Raw genomic sequence first — 18,773 nt, forward strand, 5'->3', positions numbered from 1 at the left:
CAAGGGGATAATCAAAATAAAAGTGGTTGTCCAATGAGAAAGTGCTTTTGTTGTTACCTTTCTCCTATTCTGTCACCTCATTAAAACAGGCACATCCATGACTACATGGTAACAAACACATTTTGCATTGTCCAAAACCTTTTATTGAGGGAATCAGAAAGAAATCTTGTTTTCTGTATGCATTTTGTTTTGTCCAATTCACAGCACAAGAAGTGGATTATTCTCACTGTGGTAACAAAAACCCAACAAGAACAAAAAAACTTGGTCTATTTGCAAGCTGGAGAAAACAAAACCTGAAGACAAAAGCATCTGCATATGTGGGGAAAATAAAAACTTTTAAGGGTTTGATTTCAAAGTAGCAGGAACTTCCCATTTGAAAAATAAAGTTGCATTTCTGAATGTATGTTTGACCTGAAAGCCCCAACTCAAAACCACATTTAGAAGAAAGAAAACTGCAGTGCACTGTGATCACCTAACTGGCAATGAGTGAAATGTCTGAGACCTTTCAAAGCTTACATGAAGGGATTCTTGTGGTCTGTGGGAGACCAGACATCTGTTTGGTAATGTAGAGGTGCCCTAACATGAAAAGCAGAGATGCAGCCACAGAGGCCCAGGAGCAGATCTCCAACTTGTGGAAAACACCTCTGGCCACAGTGGCTGCTCCGGCAACTCCCGTCAGCCAACCTTGGAGGCAGTGGCCCTGCTGCCCCCACAAGCCTGGAGGTGACCACCCCACACTATCTCCATCATCATGGGGCATGAGCAGGACTCCAGCCTGCCGCGCAGCATCCTACCCCATGGACAGCACTTGTCAGCCTGGAGGTTCACAGCTAAAACCAGCAGAAATTTAGGCAATTCTCAATAGGACTGTTCTTATGAAACCTTTCCCTTGATGTTGTAACATTAAAACCAAAATACTCAGGCTCTTCTCTGATGCTTAAAGAGACTGTGAAGGTGACGGGAGAGGTATGAGGTTTGTGAAAATGAGAAGGGGGCAGTTTCAGCTTCAGAAACAAGAGGAAAACTGCTGGAATTTAGTGAGGAATACAGAAAACAGAGCATCCTCCCATAGCTTTAACCTGTGCTATCTGCCACCCTCACAAAATGCCCCCATGTTCAAGGATCTGCCTCTCTCCTAGCCTCAGTGTAATCCCCCTGTAATGGCACTGTCACCTTCTATTTCCCTGAGTTATCTCATCAATAAGAGTAGATAGAGGGTCAATGTGTTTTCAGATATGAAAGTAAACCCCACATAACTCTCTGGGTGTTAACTTTAATGATAAAACTCATAGCTATATATCAGCACTGACATTAAAGTAATGCTCCAGTCTACAAAAGGATGGTAGAATTACCTATGCTCTTCTCTCACCCCCAGAGTCTTTACTCACAATTGAAATGAATTTCATTAGGAACTGGTGAACATTTGCCTGATCTGCTGTTGACTCTTCAATTCAACCAGAAATTTTACAAAGCAATGAAAGGAGCAGAAAACAGACCTGCTCTTTTATTTTGAAACACATAGAACAGGAATGAAATTTGTTTCTACTCTGTCAATAAACAAGGTTTTTTTCTTATTTTTGAAAGTTAAAAATACCATTATATCCTGTTGCTTTCTTCAGTAGGTGTATTATAAAAAGACACAGAGGGCAGTGAGCTGACTTCTTCTCTCCTAGCTGAATCCCATGATGTGTTCTCATTACCCTAAGCCCTGATGAGGGGCTCACTGCTCTTGCACTGTCGCATCTGTGTCTTTGGGGGGAACACCGTCCTGTGAACACTTTCACATTCCCAACCACACAGAGAATAAACCAGGAGCCCCTGAGTGAGCGCCAACATTAAAATGTAATTTATTATTTCCACTCCAAAAAATGGATAACTTGGGTAAATCAGCTCATAGACCCTATTGTGTTAGCTAGATACCAAAAGCCAAATCAGGGTAAGAGATATCGGTTCAGGTTTAAGCAAAGACATTTCCTGCAGAAATGAAGACTGCAGTGGAGGACAGGTTGATCTTGCAACAACCTGAAAGTTCATGCGCCTAAATTATGAAGGGCAATGATGGAACAGCCTACAGAAAAGCAGACTGTCATCACCAGGAGAGACTTCTGGGACTTCAGTGAAAAAAGGTCAAAACACAAGGGAAATCAACTGGGAATCAGAACTAAAATGCTACTGTACAGCAAAGGGTTTCCAATCAACTTTTTGGTAGCTGCTTTGTGACTTTATTACTAGGGCAAAAAATATACTATTCACTGCCAGCTGAAAACAGAAACCCACTGCCATTATAGGTACTTCCCTCCCTGTACCCTCCTCCAGAGCCAGCAGCTGGCCACCCTCATCCACAGCAGCTATGTTGCATCACACAAACCTATGTCCGGGGCAGCTCTTTAATGGGTTGATTGATAGAAATAAAAGGGGAAAAAAAAGCCAAGATGGTGGATCAGAAAAGAACATAGAAAAGCATTATTTTATTGGTGGAGGAAAGAAAATATTAACAAAAGCGTAATAAGCACACTTCTCATGTTGTCAAGATAATCCTTCACTAACAACACATTTTTTATATGAAAACTCTTACCATCTATGCTCAGCACAAGTGAGTTTTAAACAAATTTATGCAATCAGTGAATGATCAGCAAGTCTCTCACACCCCTACTGAAGTCTGCAAGATCCCTGTTTAGAATTTGACACAGAGATGAACATAGCGGAAATGAGATTTGCTAATAAATATGGCAAAGAACGACATGGGGCACAAAGGCATGAGACAGAGTGAGTTTGTCAGTCCCATTTTTCAGTACGCGCACTCTAGCTCCTGGCTATTGTGTTAAAAAAGAGACAGACACGGATTTTCTCATCGATCATAATAACAAAGAGAACTACCTTCCCTCATTAACAGTCCACAGAAAAATCAGCACTATGTGTTTGTCTGAAGAAAGAGTTTAAGGAAGACTCTATTGTCACATACTTGCAAAATGCGGTCTCCTTCACGGATCCGTCCATCTCTTGCAGCAATGCTGTTTGGATCAACCTGCACAGGACATTATTCAGTAACTGATCATAGAAAGATTTTTACTGGAAATTATAACAGCTTTATGATGGCACAAGTTGAAAAAGTACCATTTTTATTTTGCACAGAGGCAATCTGAAGTTTCCTTTACAGTCATATGAACACAACATTTCTTAAGTAATTGTATAAGCTTGTTTCATAGAATCATAGAATAGTTAGGGTTGGAAAGGACCTTAAGATCATCTAGTTCCAACCCCCCTGCCATGTGCAGGGACACCTCATACTAAACCATGCCACCCAAGGCTCTGTCCAACCTGGCCTTGAACACCACCAGGGATGGAGCATTCACAACTTCATATAAGAAAAAAGAACAGAAAGAGTTGGGATTCAGATTAATGTTTTCTTATGCCACCATCAGGCCTTAGCTTTCAGCTAGCAGAGCAGAGTCTGGAAGTCCACTGTGGAGTAAGGTGCTTCTGCAGCAGTTGCCTCTATACAAATAGGCTCGTCTTTGGGAAAAGGGCACATTTATTATTCTTTCATGAAAACATTTACTATTAAGTGATTATCTTGGTTATCAATCTGTTATTTCCTCTGGAATTTTGCAGCTCGTGGAGAAACAGCAAAAAACCACCCTGAAAGATCTATATTGTATAGATCACTCACAGATCCTGTATATTGTTTCTGGTCTGAGTCAGTTAATTTTAAGTTAGTTTAACCTAAATATATGCTTAGAGCTCCATTAACAGTTTATCAAAGTCACTATAGCTTACCCCTGAGCAATGACCTGCTGTTCATTGCAGGGCAATCCGATCTATCACCTTTCACTTGATGGCTATCTTAAATCATTTATTTTGCCTCGTCATGCCAGAAGATATTTTGTCAAACCAAACATTTGAGTTGAGCACTTGGTTTGGAGGTAGCACCTCTACAGCTGTTAGATATTATTTTCTTCTTGTGAATTGTCATAGAAAAAAAAATCATTTTGAAGTGCTTAACCAAGTACAACAGACAATCTAATTGCATTCACTTTAAAAGGTCTGAGAAATTTCTACCGTGTAGGAAAAACAGCACCTTTCAGATATAATCCTGGAGTGTAATAAGAGCTTCCTGCATTTTCTTTGTCCTCATAAAGTCAAACAGATTTTAACAGCAGCACTTACACAAGTGGTGGAAGACTTATTCTTGGGTAGTTTTACATTAATTCCTCATTCTTGTTTCAAGGCTATGCTTTTCAGCTTCTTTGACACTGGTGCTGGCCTGAAAATGTGCAATCTTGCCTTCATATGTGCTCACTGATATACGGGAGAATTCTCTTTATTGCTCCTCTCTGTTCAGGAACTTCACTCAGAATTTAGAATCACAGAATGGTAGAAAATCTCAACTTGGTAGAGTCCCATAAGGATCACCAAGTTCAACTCCTTGTTCCTCACAGGACTACCTAAAACTAAACCATATGACTAAGACCATATGACTAAGAGTATCGTCCAGATGCTCCTTGAACTCTGACAGGCTTAGGGCTGTGACCACTTCCCTGGGGAGCTGGTTCTAGTGACCAACCACCCTCTCAGTGAAGGACATTTTCCTAATGACCAAATCTGGCTCAACCTGTTACAAAAGTGACAAATTGGGAACACACTTCCTTCAGGACAATCACCACTGAGCTTGGACTCACCAGCGATTTTGGACTCACAAGAGTTCTGCTTTATCCAGAAAAACAACCCTTTTTGAATGGCTGGAGACTCAAAGGGAGCTAGCATTCCTGGGAGTCTTGTAGACTGACCCTGTGAAACACTAACACCCTGTGATATGTACTAGATGCCATGTTTTCCTGGTGAAGCCAATGAAAACATGAGGGCTCATCCCATCTCGGTATCCAGTACTTTATTTTTTTGTCTGGCAAAGTCTTTCTGACATATATTCCTCTCCCAAGCTACTTTCTCCACCCATCTGTGGCATGTTTGTGTGTACCACAACTGTAACGATAACACAAATAACAAAATAATGATTATCCACTCCTACAATTACCGAGGCTGTGGCAAGGGGAGAAAGCAAGCAGGGGCTGGAGAATGTGCTCCTGATTTCCATCATAAGGACAGATTCCATTCAAAATTCAGACCACGCTCAGACTCCTTTGTACTTCCCTAACTACAATGTAGTTAAAAGCATACACATTAAAGAAGCTCACTAGTAACAATTATTCTACTTGGGCAACATAATTTAAAGTGATAATCTAAATGAATTGAAAGTGACACATGCTGGCTGATGGCTGACACTTCAGCACTCAGAGCACTTGCTCTTACATCACCTGAAACATTCAGCCCTCCACCATGAGCATCTCCCATGCTCCTCCCCATTGCCACATCCTTACCTCGCTGACATAGATCCCTGTGTCCTCTTCATCATCTGTTCTGTAACAGACAGTCAGCCCCAGCTTCTCCTGGCTGCTAATGCGGCACAGCTCCACCTCCTACAAGAAAACACACAGGCTTGTATGGTGGCTTTTGACAAGGGTGGAAAACAATGTGTAGCACAAGTGAGCATGAAGCGGGTAACAGACTGTAGGACATACTCATTCCGTATGACCTACTCATATTGCCCAGTCTTGACAAACAGTATTTTGTATGCATCTTTAACCAATAAAATATTCAGTGAATTAAGAAGGAAATCCCAGTACAGTGCAGGTTCAAGCCATACAGAAACAGTTCAGTAAGATATGCTGAACTTTTTGACAAATACGGCTGGGCATGGATTTTGCAGTTTTTTTGCTTTTGGATAATAGAAGCTGACTTACAGTATACTACATAGTCATTTTAGTTTCATCACACCAACTATTGATTTATAGGATATAAGACAGGCTGGCTACACATCAATCTATCACACAAATGCCAGTCCTTTCTAACAGCAATCCAAGCCATAAAGCATTATAGCGTATCTATCCATTAATAGCGTACATAATTCCTTCCTTGGCCAGTTTAGTGTCATAGCTTCATTGCTGAAGCTGTTAGGTAACAGAAGGATGCTTCAAGGAATCTCCTGTGGAGCTGAACAGCCGTGGCATCTTCCTCAAATGTGAGATGATGCAGAAAACATATTTTTAGTGCCAGATGTCCCAGCAGTGGCATCTCATGAAAAGTGAAAGTTTTTAGGGCAGATGGTGCAGTGATAACTACTACATACACCCGTCTGAATTGAGCATCACGGGGTTTCACGAGGGAATCATTCACAAAAATGCAAGCACTGTGAACAAATAATGGCAATAAAGCACAATGAATCCAATAGCACAGAGTATTAGTTTGGCTGCAAATGAGAAACTTTAGTTAATATATGTATTTGAGGAGAATTTGCAGGTGACATTTGGAACTTAGCTTTTGCTTCTCATGGCTGTGCAAAAAAAGAAGAGAGACAAACCCACACTTCAGTTCTCAGTCTGTGGTAGAGCTTGTTTGTTCCCATCCCCAGAGGTATCCTGCAGATTAATCCATAAACAGGCACCAGACAGACAGTAGTGAGGACTCACTATCGAGTCCCATTCAGCTATGGGGACCAGGTGCTGAAATATCACAGCTTACAGAAAAACTTCATTGATTTCAGCTGGACATTTTTCACTGCGATGGCTCATTCCACTGCCAACCAACGTACACATCTACATGGGTTCGATACCTACATAGACCCTATAAACTTATCTCTGGACTTTAGACATTTAGTGTTTTAATGAAAACTAAGAAAATGTAGAAAATACAATGAAACCAGTTATTTTTTCTTTAATTTTTCTTAAATATGGCAGGAGTTTTAAATATGGTGGTAAGAAGTGGAATTAGTCTCCAGTAAACATGTTATACATCAAGTTTGAAAGAGGAAACACGGGCCTGTGTTTTATTAAGGAAGAGAATTGCAGTGACCTGATTTTGGCATTGGAAGCATAAGTATGTGTACCAGAAGGGAGGCCTATTCAAAACCTATAATAATTGATGCCTCCAGAGGGAAAGAACACTTGACTAGAACAGTAATATTAGGGAGAAATTACAGCAACAAAACGGCTTCAATTACAGCAACAAGGTATACTTTTAAGGAATAAAGAAGCTTGCAGTCCCTTGGAGGCCTATAAGGAAGCCTAAACACACCATAAAGGACTGAGACTGGGACCTCTAAATCAAGGCAAATGAGAAGCTGTGCACAAACTGAAATCCATTGACTTTCATTGTCCTGCTGGCACAACCTCCCGTCTCCCTGCACTGAGGCTGGACAGGGGCCCCAAGGACTGCTCTGAACGTAATTTCTTTGGTGAAGAATGACCTTGACGTTCTAGTGGATGGTTTGTCTCAAAATGTTACTGCAAAGCTGTACCAGTGTTTCAGGCTGCAAAGAAACTGAATCCCTTCAGTGTGATGGCTCAATGAGTGGAAGAATTTAACCTTTCAGGGGATGAAAGAGCAAAGGAAAATGAGGATGGCCTTAGAGGCTCCATCCTGTAATCCAAGAGGTTTGATATAACTGTCTCTGGGAACCAGCTGATGACCACTATAGGTGATTAATATCCTTGACTGGTATGCACCAGACCTGGCTGTGCACAGTGCTTGAGTTGCCACAGTTTTTGTTTCTCTGCCCAGGAATACAGCTTAGAGCTGAGATTTGGACTTGGCTGTCTTGGAACTACCACTTTTGTAAATGAGTGTATGGATGCAGTCTGATGATTAAGCATGGCTATGTCCACTTAGAAGCTGTAGATACTTATGACTGAGATACTGGTACTTAGTACTAAAGGCCAAACAAACGTCTGATGTTTTTCATTCTAAGACTCAAGCACATACTCAAGTAATGTCTTATTCAGGCATGAGGGAGAAGTTGGATAAGCTCTCTTGCTTTGCATTGGAAGTCATTCCAGGTAACTGCCTTTTTCCCGCTGGGCAACTGTACTGCTAACTTCACAGCATCTTCTTTTTTACATCCTGGTCGCATTCAAAGAAATCAGAGCTGACAAAATATCTTTGGAATTTTTTTTTAATTTAAAGTGTTTTTAAACACTTCGTGTAAAATATTAAATAATTTCTCAGAGCAACAGCCCACAAGTCCTATCTTTATATAGCAAGCACATCCAAACCAACTTCAACAGATGAGCAGCAACTGAGATGCTAGAGAACCTGGACCATCATGGTCAAATGCATTTGACATTGTATTTTGCGACAGATGCTTTTCAGTGTTTTTTTTTCCCCAACTGGTATTTAACAGAAGAAGCAACAAGTTTGGCAGCAGTGACTAATTTATAAGAATGTCATTTCCTTTCCTGGAATCCCTTTAGATACACGCACACAAACACACACACACATATACAGTAGCTTCCTCTTTGGGTTTTGCATGTGTGCACAGGGATCAAACCGAAAGTCTTTGAAATTCATTTTAAAAATAGGTGAGAAACAATATTTGGAGATTCACAAAGTGTGCTGACAGACAGATGGTGGGAGGAGAGGGGCTGAGAAGAGAGCTCAGGAGATGACAGCCTCCTCCTCTTTTGGGCACTCTGGGGGCAGCTGCCTCTCAACACAAAGAGTATTCTGCTGCCAAGTGACAGAAATCAATGCCAAATTGCTGTATCTTTGACTTGCTTCTTTTTTCTCTGTGCAGGCAGAACAATAACCCAGTGCATTGCCACAGTGAAGACAATAGTTTAAAGTGTTTAGCCATAAATTATTTGATTAAAACAAAGACATGGAAATTAGAATAAGGAATATCCTGTCTTGAAAGATAGGGATGCAAATTTCCAAGGTAGCTCATTTCTTCAGACATAGAAAAAGACTGGGAAGAGGTGCAGGTCATGCTCCTGAAGGACTGAAAACTGGTTATACTGCTCATCCTCTGACGTGATGGAGTAGTGACTGTAGCCTCTGGCTCCCAGTTAAAGGCTATCACTTGCTTCAGTGATGGAAAACCAGTCAGCCTCAGGAGACATAAGACCAAACAAGGAGCTGTCACCTCTTTGGGGAGGGAAGGCTAGGTTAATACTGCCATTTCTCTCAAGTAGTAGAGAAGTAGATTATAAATGTCATCAACTGGGCTTTTGGATTTCTAGAATTGCTGGGAAGAGGTTAAGGGCTATTAAAGGAGAACTTGTAAACTTTGCATCTATTTGCAGTAATAGTTTTTCTACTAAAAGCTAAATTTCAAAGAGTAAAGCTGACAGTCTGTTAGAAAACAGATCATGAACCCTTCTGTGACCATTCTTAAACAGCCTTTTTGGGGCAAAAAGAGCTTCACATTTTCCCTCCACACCCTGGAAAACAGCCTAAGAGAGAAGCTGATAAAGCTGAATGTTGAAAATTACAATCTGATAACCCTGTGCTGGAATAACTGCGCACATGGAATCCTATTCTGCCTTATTTTGATTTGCTGATCACTCTGGCAATAGTCTATACTAAGCCATGCACACCTTTGAATCTTTCCACCACTTTCTGTCAGGATTAGCTACTCCCTGTTCAACCCATTTACAATGTGGCTGAGCTATGCCCAGTCTCATCACAGACTGTCAGCCTCTCTCATCTCCACTTGAACCATCCCACTCTGGAACCCCTCTCCAACAACACAATCCTTTTGTCCTCATTTTCAAAACCTTTCTCAATTCACTAAGCGACTCCTCACTCATATTCACAGACAGCAGCCTCACTCACCCTTTTCTCTCATTTCCCCCCAGATATTTCCATTGCCAGTTAGTGCCCATGCCCACACAGCCCCTGCATCACCTACCTTTTACTTTCACCTTATAACCCATCCTGTTATCTCTTCTATAGAAATCCATAAAGAAACTACTGCCTGGTGAGCAGGAAGTCCCATCTACTAAAGTGACCGCTTCACTACATATGAACCATGCATACAGCTGGGCACTACCAAAACCAACCTATCGTTACTGCCCCTTTTCTCTTCTTCCTCACTCTCATCCTCTGAGTCTTTCTTTGTCTTGCCTTCTCACACATCTGTGTGATGAGAAGAAATTTTTCTATGGGTGGGAAATTAGGCAAACAAGAAATTAGAGCTCAATACAAACTAGTTGTGATGAACACTAAGCTACCCTATCCCCAGGGTAGGAGACTCTCATAGTCCATAGCCCATACAAGAACTTCCAGTGTTTGAAGGCCTCTGGGTGACACGGAAACTCAGAACAAACTTGAGATCTGATGTGTCCCTAGCCCACAAACTGCTGGGGAATGAGTGCATTCAGGGAATCCCTTATGCTTCCTGTGATAATTTTTGTTGAATTTGACTTCCTATATTTACAGAACTAGTGAACACATTACATTCTTTCAATGGAAGGGTAACACTTGGGCTGCTCTAGTGCAATGGAGGTTTAAGAAGAAAAACACTGCTGCAGCTTTAATGGGTTTAGAGTCCAGTTCCTGGACACTGTAATACTACCTCATCTCGTTCTCTGTCCATTTTTCATTTTGTACAGTCATGACTTACTGGTTGTGAAATGCAGTAAGACTAATTTACTGTATGTACTGTAGACCAATAGTTAACAAACGTTAATCAACTATTTAACACAATTCTGTATCATGACAAAGGCGAACTCTACTGTTGGCTTCCTCATGTTCAAATACGAAGGACTGGGAGTCTCCAGTTTCTATGCTGACAAGGAAACTTGCCGATCCCCTTTGCAGTCTAGTTGTATACAGAAACACACTGACCCATTTCTAGAATGGAAACCTTTAATATAGAAATCTCCAAAAAGGTTACCATCACAAATGACAGAGGTGAACTTATTGATATCAGTAGCCGGTTGCAAGATCAAGGCATGTAAAATTTCTGAAAAATCACTGGGTGTATCTTAGACTACTGGGCATATGCTTGAGGTTCAGGCTCTATACCGAGGAAGGGAAATTTCCCTGCCTTCTCAAATTCATCCTAACTTTGAAAAGGCATTAGTAAGATCTTGCCTCATAAGACAGTTTTTTAGCCAGTTTCCAGAGCTTTTCTGCCTTTTAAGCCTCTATTCCCTGTTCAATTATAATTGCTTTGGTGCAGTCACCTCGTGTAACTTTTTGTGACTTGTTTTCCTTATCTATAAGAAGAAAACAATGCAAAGACTGCCAGAGTAGAAGAACATAAAAGAATAAATGATTACAGAGTGTTTGAAAGGCACTGTAGAAATACTATAAATATACTACATTCTTCCAATATTCCCTGTCTGCCTTTATAGCAATTGCTGCGCACCACTAAAAGGACCAAGAGAGACTATCAAAATTGCCATAGCTATTGAGTTCCCTTCATCCGTACAGTATATCAGGGTAATGGGTCCCATGAACTCTGGTAACACCATTAGAAGGGAGAGCATGGAATCAAATCGCAACAGTATTTTTCCTAAATGGGCAATGTGTGATCATTTCAGTTAACATTTAAGTTCTCATTACAATGAGAAAGTCATCTCATCATTGAGACATAGTCAAATACCAAATTAATTTTAGTGTTATTCTCTAGTGTAACAGAACCTGTGATTCATCATTCAGGGTTTGAATTTTTGTGACATGGTAAGATAGAGGATCCTAAACATGTTCTGCTTACAATACACTCAACTTTTATCTTCTTAGTATTAACTAGCATCTACCTTCTCCCATTTGACTGCATTATCTTTAGAGGAAAAGAATGTCAGTTTTTCCTGCTGGTTATATATCAGTATAGTCCAGCCTGTAAAACCAAAACACTGTGCTTTCTTCTCTCTCCCCTTTCAACAACTCTCCTGAACAAGGAGAAAAAAAAAGAGACAGAAAGGAGAAAGGAAGTTTTGCTATTTACAAGTACTAAATTGACAGGTTTTGAATTAGGAGCCAACTCACCAGTATAGCTTTTAGAAAAGGAAGTCACCGCAGTGTACTGGAGAAGGATTCCTACTCACCAGAAGAAAGCTAAAAACCTACCAGTCTGGGAAAGTCCTTGTGTGGTGAAACAAACTGTGCAATTCAGATATGCTTTATCTTCATCCCAAAATGAATGAAAGAACCGTATCTCGGCTCAAGTCTCTAAGGCTGACAAATTCCATCTACAAAGCCCACAGTAATGTAATGTATTCTAAGGCAAAAGAATTCTGAGAAAGGCAGTCTATGGAGCTCTCTGGATTCAGCAATTTTTCTTTACCATAGGATAATTATTAGTACCTCTTGGATCAAAACCAGATTGCAAATTGGTACTCGTTGCTATTATTGCAAAATCAAGGAAAAAAATACAAAAAAATACAATGCTGTCTTCATAGCCACACAGAACAACATGGTTATCACCACTTAGTGAATTACTGCCCATCACTAAATAATGGGTCATGTGGATACTCCGAAATAACCCTAGGTGACAGCTGAAACAACTTTAGGTTCTATCCCTGTGCCAGGCTAGTTTATTGTGTTGTAGCCTTGACTGCACTTTTGGAAGAAATCAAGTCTTATTGCATGCAATGAGCAGACCCAATGTCTGATGACTGAAGTAGAAGTATAGTCTTTACTATAAATTTTAAGAAAAACAAAACAAAACAAGCAAATAAATAAAAAAACAAAAACAAATAAAGCAAATTAAGAAAACAGTAGTTACTTTTATCTTTGCTTTTCCTTTTTGCCTGCTGTAATAGCTGAGAAGCTGTTTAATGTTCATTTTGCTAATGTTATAATTGACAGAATGATTAACTGAATGAATGAAGAACAAAAGGCCAAGAAGAGAGTACTTACAGAATAACGCAATGAAGAATTAACTGAGAAAGTACATTAAGGTCTGACTTATTTTAATAAACCGGTTATACTGAAAAAAAAGAAACCCTCATCCATCTGAGAGCTAGTGTCATTCCTCTTCAAACAGAAGTGTGCAGGGACCACAGTGATTACACACACCTTATAATTAAGATTCACTCTTCAGTATTGTCTTTATTCTACATCTCTATGGGTGAGATCAACCTCCAGATTATATGCATAACTGAATTTTGGCTGCTTTTTACACTTGCTGTCAAGGTTACTATAAGAAGGTTGTCCTGCAAAGTCAGATCAATTTTATCAGCTTCTTGCCAGTAGTGTCTGTAAACTATGGAAATCAAGCTAAAACTCGCTCTCAACCTCATAATTGCGTTTTGTAATCCAACTCTGCAGTTCTTATCTCATCTCTGGGAGTGAGGTAAGCATCTGGATCATTATCAGGTAGAGTTCCAAACAGCCGAGCATCCTGATAGGATCTTGCTAATCACTTTCACTTTGTTTGGTCTCTTCCTTCATATGACTGAAAGGATATACCTTTTCCAGGCTGCCAAATCACCTTCTATAATATTTAATCTTCATAATGCCACACACTTGTCATCACTGGCAAGTAATTCTGCTTACAAAATAAAAAAATGAGCTATCCCTCACTTTTCTTACAGGAACAGTTCAACCTAATGAAGTCCTAGGAGGGTAGAGAGCTAACAGTGGAGCTATTAGAAAGAAAAATTCATCTCACATTCAGATGTGATGAGACTGGTGTTACATGTTACATATAAGACCATGTCAAACGAGTGTGGGTGTAAAATAGAGGGAACAACAGCCTGGGTTTGCAACAAAAAAGCATCATCAGCAGAATAAATGATGTTCTTTAGACTCCCCTGTAAAACACCAGTTATTTCACTTCAGAATTTGTACCATGCAGTAGGAGTTGTGACTGTAACTTACAAATGGTCAAGGTATATACAATGGGTAAGACTACAGACTTAAAAGAGACGCTTGGTGTTTCAGAGAAGCATCACATTTCACCTTACCCATATCATGTTTCCAACTCTCTCACCTAGGCTTTGTTGGGCAGTAATATCTTTAACAACAAGAAGTAATCTGAGGAAACTCAGAAAAAGAGATGTGTAAATCCAAGCCCCAGTAGAAGTCTTAACAATAATCTATCTTAAATATGATGAATTATTTTTTCTCTATGGGCTGCCCATCTCTGCTTAGATGAAGAGAGTCTATGGTACCTCCAATGTACATTTACAAAGTAGTTTCATACTAAAGTAGATATTTTGTTTTCAGGCTTGGGTTGGGTGTTAAATGTTTAATTGTTTACTTGTGTGCGCATATTTGTGTGTGCAGAGGGGAGGTAGTATATGTGTGTAAATTTATGTATATCTGTATATAGGTACATATAGTGTGTATATATCTGTGTGTAAGGGTGTACCCAGCAGGTCAGTTACACTGCAGAGAGTCTCCCCTGGTAATGACAAAACAATTCATGTAAAAGCATGACGGCAGCTCTTGAAAACACACTTACAATGAGAAAGCAAAAGTGTCAGATGACATCCACTATTCATAGAAACAACGCAGTGACATTTACAGCCATCTCTGGACTCTTACCTTTTGGTGACAAACCATGTAGAAGACTAATTATTTATTAATAATTATAAACAGAGAAATGGAAAAAGGAAGAAAGAACTTTTAGTTTGCTAGAAAAGCTCCTCTGTCATAAGCTAGATCAGTCAAACACGAAACCCTTCTTTTAGTTTACCTCCATGATAACTGCATGTTTAGGGTGGGATACTGTAAAGAAACAGCTCACAGGAGTGACTATAAAGAGGAAACACCTATCATTGCAGCTTTAAGTGTACCAACAAAAAAGATCAAAACCACCTGGGATTCTGGTGGGATTCTGGGACTGACAGGTCAAATGCAAGTCATACTACAGGCAGAGACTTCCTAGACCTGAGAACTATCCTAACACCATCAACAGTTGTGGTCTCTTGTCAAAAGGATTTTCTAGGAAATACACTAATGTCTAATTGTAGGCTATGTAGTAGAAGTATTCAGCGTGAAACAGGGTGCAAGGAAACTGTCTTCCTGCCCCCTTCACAGGTCACTGCAGGGTCCCACGGCCTTCTTTTCACAGTGAATAGGCTTATATTTAAATGTGGTGGATTTAATTTACAAACACTGCCCACCTTCACTGGAAAAAGAATGCTTCCAATCATAAAGGCTCAACTCCTTTGGTACTTTTACCATGGAAGGTAACAAGTATTGCAGGATTTTAGCAGTTTATGGTTCAGTTTTAGAACCCATTCTGTACACGCTTGTAGAGTTCAAGATTTCACTTCTAAAACACTCTCAAGTTGTGAAAACAATCTAAAAAAATAAGTTATTTCTTCCCCTTTCTAACATTCCCAGTATGTTCTATTATGCATTTTACATAGACAGGCACATCCACAATGTACTTGGGGGCTATTTGGATGAAAATAGAAAAGCTATGGAGCAAGACAGAGTCAGCCTAGATGTAAACAAGCTGGAACTGCTGGCAGCTGTGCTGTTACAAATAAAATTGCATTCCCCACTGTCTTCTCACTTATCAATTTTGACAGAAGACTGTCCTGACTTCTCATAAACTGCATCGAAAAGGACAAATCACATTGGGTGTCAGATTTACCAGAATGGATTTGGTTGGTAGCTTACCACAAAGAAACAGAGGGTTATCTCCATTCCACATGGTGGGGAAAAACAATGGTCTGTTCAAGGGGTGGGGGCTCTACCTTATAGGCTAAAGTCTCATTTAATCCTCATTTTTTCAAGTCTGGTTTAGATTTAAGAATCTCTGACACAAGATTTGTTTACTTCAAAGCAAAAAGGAAAAATATAAGCAAGCATTTCTCCAATGCATAATCCAAAAGCTAATACAATGCAGAATGAGAAATATTTAAAAACAAAATCACTTTCCTGCTGATCCCTGCTTTGTAGCTACACTTGGAGCCACATGCTGCTTTGTGTTCAGACAAAGAATGCTTTCGGACAGCAGGATACTGTAGACAATGATACCAACGTTAACAAAAAAGAAAGAAAGAAAGAAAAGCAGTAGCAGAAAAAAAACAGAATTAATATGCTGACATATAGGCACCCATTAATAAAATAGCATCTTGCAACTGTAGGAGAAGAATTTGGCCCTGTAGCTGATGGATCCTTTGATAATAAAGAAGCTCCAACAGATATGGGAATTCACTCTCTCTCTGCAGCTCTGGAGAGAATATTTTCAGTGCACACTACATTTCTATGTTTGAAATCAAACAGTAGATTAACTTAAGGCATGGCAAGCCTGCCAGTGCATATTCAGCAGTCTGATGTGTGATGATCAGTAACAGTCTGATGGCTCTGTGTGGGAAGAGGAAGACACACAAGTGTCAGCTGAGAGTCCCAACGGGTGAGGATGAGGGGTGGATAGCAGTCGTGGAGCAGATGGGGGAATGGGTTGGGCTGTAGGAACGATGGTGCTGGACTACAAATGTGAGAAACCTTTGATCACTGTGCTATGAACAAATTTAGCGTTGCAGTGGGAGGAAGGGTCTAATCATATAGGGATAAGATAAACACAGTGTTTAATTCCGGGCCTCCCAGGTTTGGTGTGGCCTTTCTGGCTTGCTTTTAAACAATATTTTAAGCCTTGAGCTTAAAGACAAATGATGGTCTTCACGGAGATTGTATCTCATAAGGAAGTCAAAGAGAGAAACCGTTTACAGCTCCATGGCTGCAAAAGGCTCAACAGCCAACAGTACATCCTCAAAAAAGTCACAAACATCCACTTGAACCTGAGTTTTCCACTTAGCTAGCATGCGTAATAACAAATCTCCAGATTGTGTCAAACAGATAAATCCAAAAATCAACCCTTATACAAAGTATTAAACATGACATATTCTAAACACTATTAAATCCCATTTTCCCCCCTATTGTCTGGATGAACACACTGGAAAGTAAAATGTCCTCAGCATACTTTGTTATTTCAAGCAAACCATGGTCTTATTTTTCCCCCTAATTCTTCCATCTCTCTATTCATTTTCCTTATTTCTGTTCTTTCCCCATGGTGCCGTATGAATGTTAATTTATTAGAAGTACATAACGATATATACATATTTTCCTATGTTATAGATGCATTTATGTTTTCACCTGCTTGAGACCCAACACCCCTTCTGGTATGTTCTGCACTTGAGAAAACCAAGAATTCTTGCTTTCTGAGCACAGAGATCCATGATGAACTGCTTATATATAGTATTTCTCAGCAGTCAGCTTTGGTCCTCACTTTTGGTCTTTCACTCAATAGAAGTGTGAAGTTGCAAGGATACGAGAAGAGTTTAAAGTATAATTAACTAGCTGATAATATGCAGCGAAGGGTTTCCTTTTCACTAATCCTAGATTCTACATTCTCACTTTCTTCTTATTAAACAAAGTAGGTGGGAATAGCACAGACAAGACAGAAACTGAACCTTATGTTAAAATGAGATAAGCAGACTGGAGTAGAAACTATTCCATTGTGCAGTGTGTGTGAATATACTGAACTGTCACATTGGCTCACAGCCTCTATATTGCTAAAGAATCCTTCACATTTGGACAATTTTGACAAAAAAAAAAGTAATATTATTCCTATTTGAAGAAAAAAAAAATCTGACTTTTTATTAAAGTGCCTATCCTGAGCGCCATATTGAAACTCTTTGGCTATCAACATTGAAAAATAAGAGATACAGCTAAAGAATCACTGGTCTGAGCCATTTAAGGATGGGGGAACCTCTTAAAACTTTACCAGTCCAGTTCTTCTGGTTTTGGGGCTTTTCAAAACTTGTTCCCCAACCTGTTTTCCAATGAAAATGGCTTTGAAATAAAATGTTAGAATGAACCTTCTCTTGGTTATCAGTGCTCCATGTCTGGATAGAAGTCCATTAACTAATTAGGGTGCTGGAGAACATCTCCTACAAGGGGAGGCTGGGAGAATTGCATTTGGTTAGCCTTTTGAAGAGAAGCTATCTTCTTAATAAGATCTTATTGCTTTCTTCCATTACCAAATGCTAGGGTCTAGAGAAGTCAGAACCAGACTCTTCCTGGACATGCACCATGATAACCACATGAGACAACAGACATGAGTTGCTACTCAGGAAAATCCAAGTAGATATTTAGGGAACTGCTTCTTACCAGTCAAACACTGGAACAGCTGTCCAGAGACCTTTTAGACTGTATACTATAAAACATAACCAGCTGTAACTGTATCAGCTATATAATCAGCATCCATTTCTTTGCTCCTTTATGGCATGCTGTTTTTGTAATTTCTGGACTTGCCTCAAATCATGGTACTTGAAAGCAGCTTGGAAAATTTAATGGTGACATCTGCTAAAGGGAATGTGATGATATTAGTACATGACATCAGGCTAAGATCTTTATAGTGACTTCTACTTTTCTGTTTGCCATTCACTGTGTTGGAGATTATGGTCTGGAAGGGATCCAACATCTTCAAAAGCTCTATGTACTTGGAAAACCAGTCTTCACACTTGAGACTGTCAGATCTATCCTTCTCTGTCCATGAATGACCTCTTTGATACACCATTAACCTTCTCAGGAGAAGACCCCAGTGTGTGCAGTGCTCCAGACTCTAATGGTATAAACCAACTCAAATATGACATGCTTCAAAGGGTAAAGGAAAACCTGTTAGAAGTAAGAATTCCGATAACATCAGGAACTTCAAGTCCCCAGAAGATTGCTATTTCCCTTCCAAAACCACATGTGCTACAGCTGTTTCTAAACCCAACTCCAAAGTCTCCTAAGTTTATCAAAAAGCCCCTTCTGAGCTCAGAGCTCTTTCTAGACTGTAGCAAGTGCCTTTTCCTAGCCAACAAAGTCCAGAGGTTTATGGGCTGTCACAGCTGCAGTTCAAATCAGCTGAGAATCACTTGGTGTAATTAGTTTTCACTTTTCACAATAAATTTCACCTATTGCAGGTAAACTCGTACTTTATTTTTGCTGTATTTCAAAATGTTACTGCCCAGCACTTGGCTCTG

At 39.8% G+C, this 18,773-nt stretch overlaps 1 protein-coding gene across 2 annotated transcripts in view; it reads right to left on the reverse strand.

Annotated features, from left to right (window-relative positions):
• Positions 1-18,773, reverse strand: part of PDZRN4 (PDZ domain containing ring finger 4) — a 247,108-nt gene that overhangs the window by 13,174 nt on the left and 215,161 nt on the right. For both annotated transcript variants that reach the window (XM_057403653.1, XM_057403654.1), the window contains 2 exons: positions 5,376-5,474; positions 2,963-3,025 (listed from right to left, as the gene is read on the reverse strand). In XM_057403653.1, the coding sequence (XP_057259636.1) occupies positions 2,963-3,025; positions 5,376-5,474 (162 nt within the window). The remainder of the gene's footprint in view (positions 1-2,962; positions 3,026-5,375; positions 5,475-18,773) is intronic.

This window comes from Pezoporus wallicus, unplaced genomic scaffold (assembly GCF_028554395.1).
Source record: "Pezoporus wallicus isolate ANWC-B61680 ecotype Strahan unplaced genomic scaffold, APGP_CSIRO_Pwel_v1 contig_7274, whole genome shotgun sequence".
Taxonomy (NCBI): domain Eukaryota; kingdom Metazoa; phylum Chordata; class Aves; order Psittaciformes; family Psittacidae; genus Pezoporus; species Pezoporus wallicus.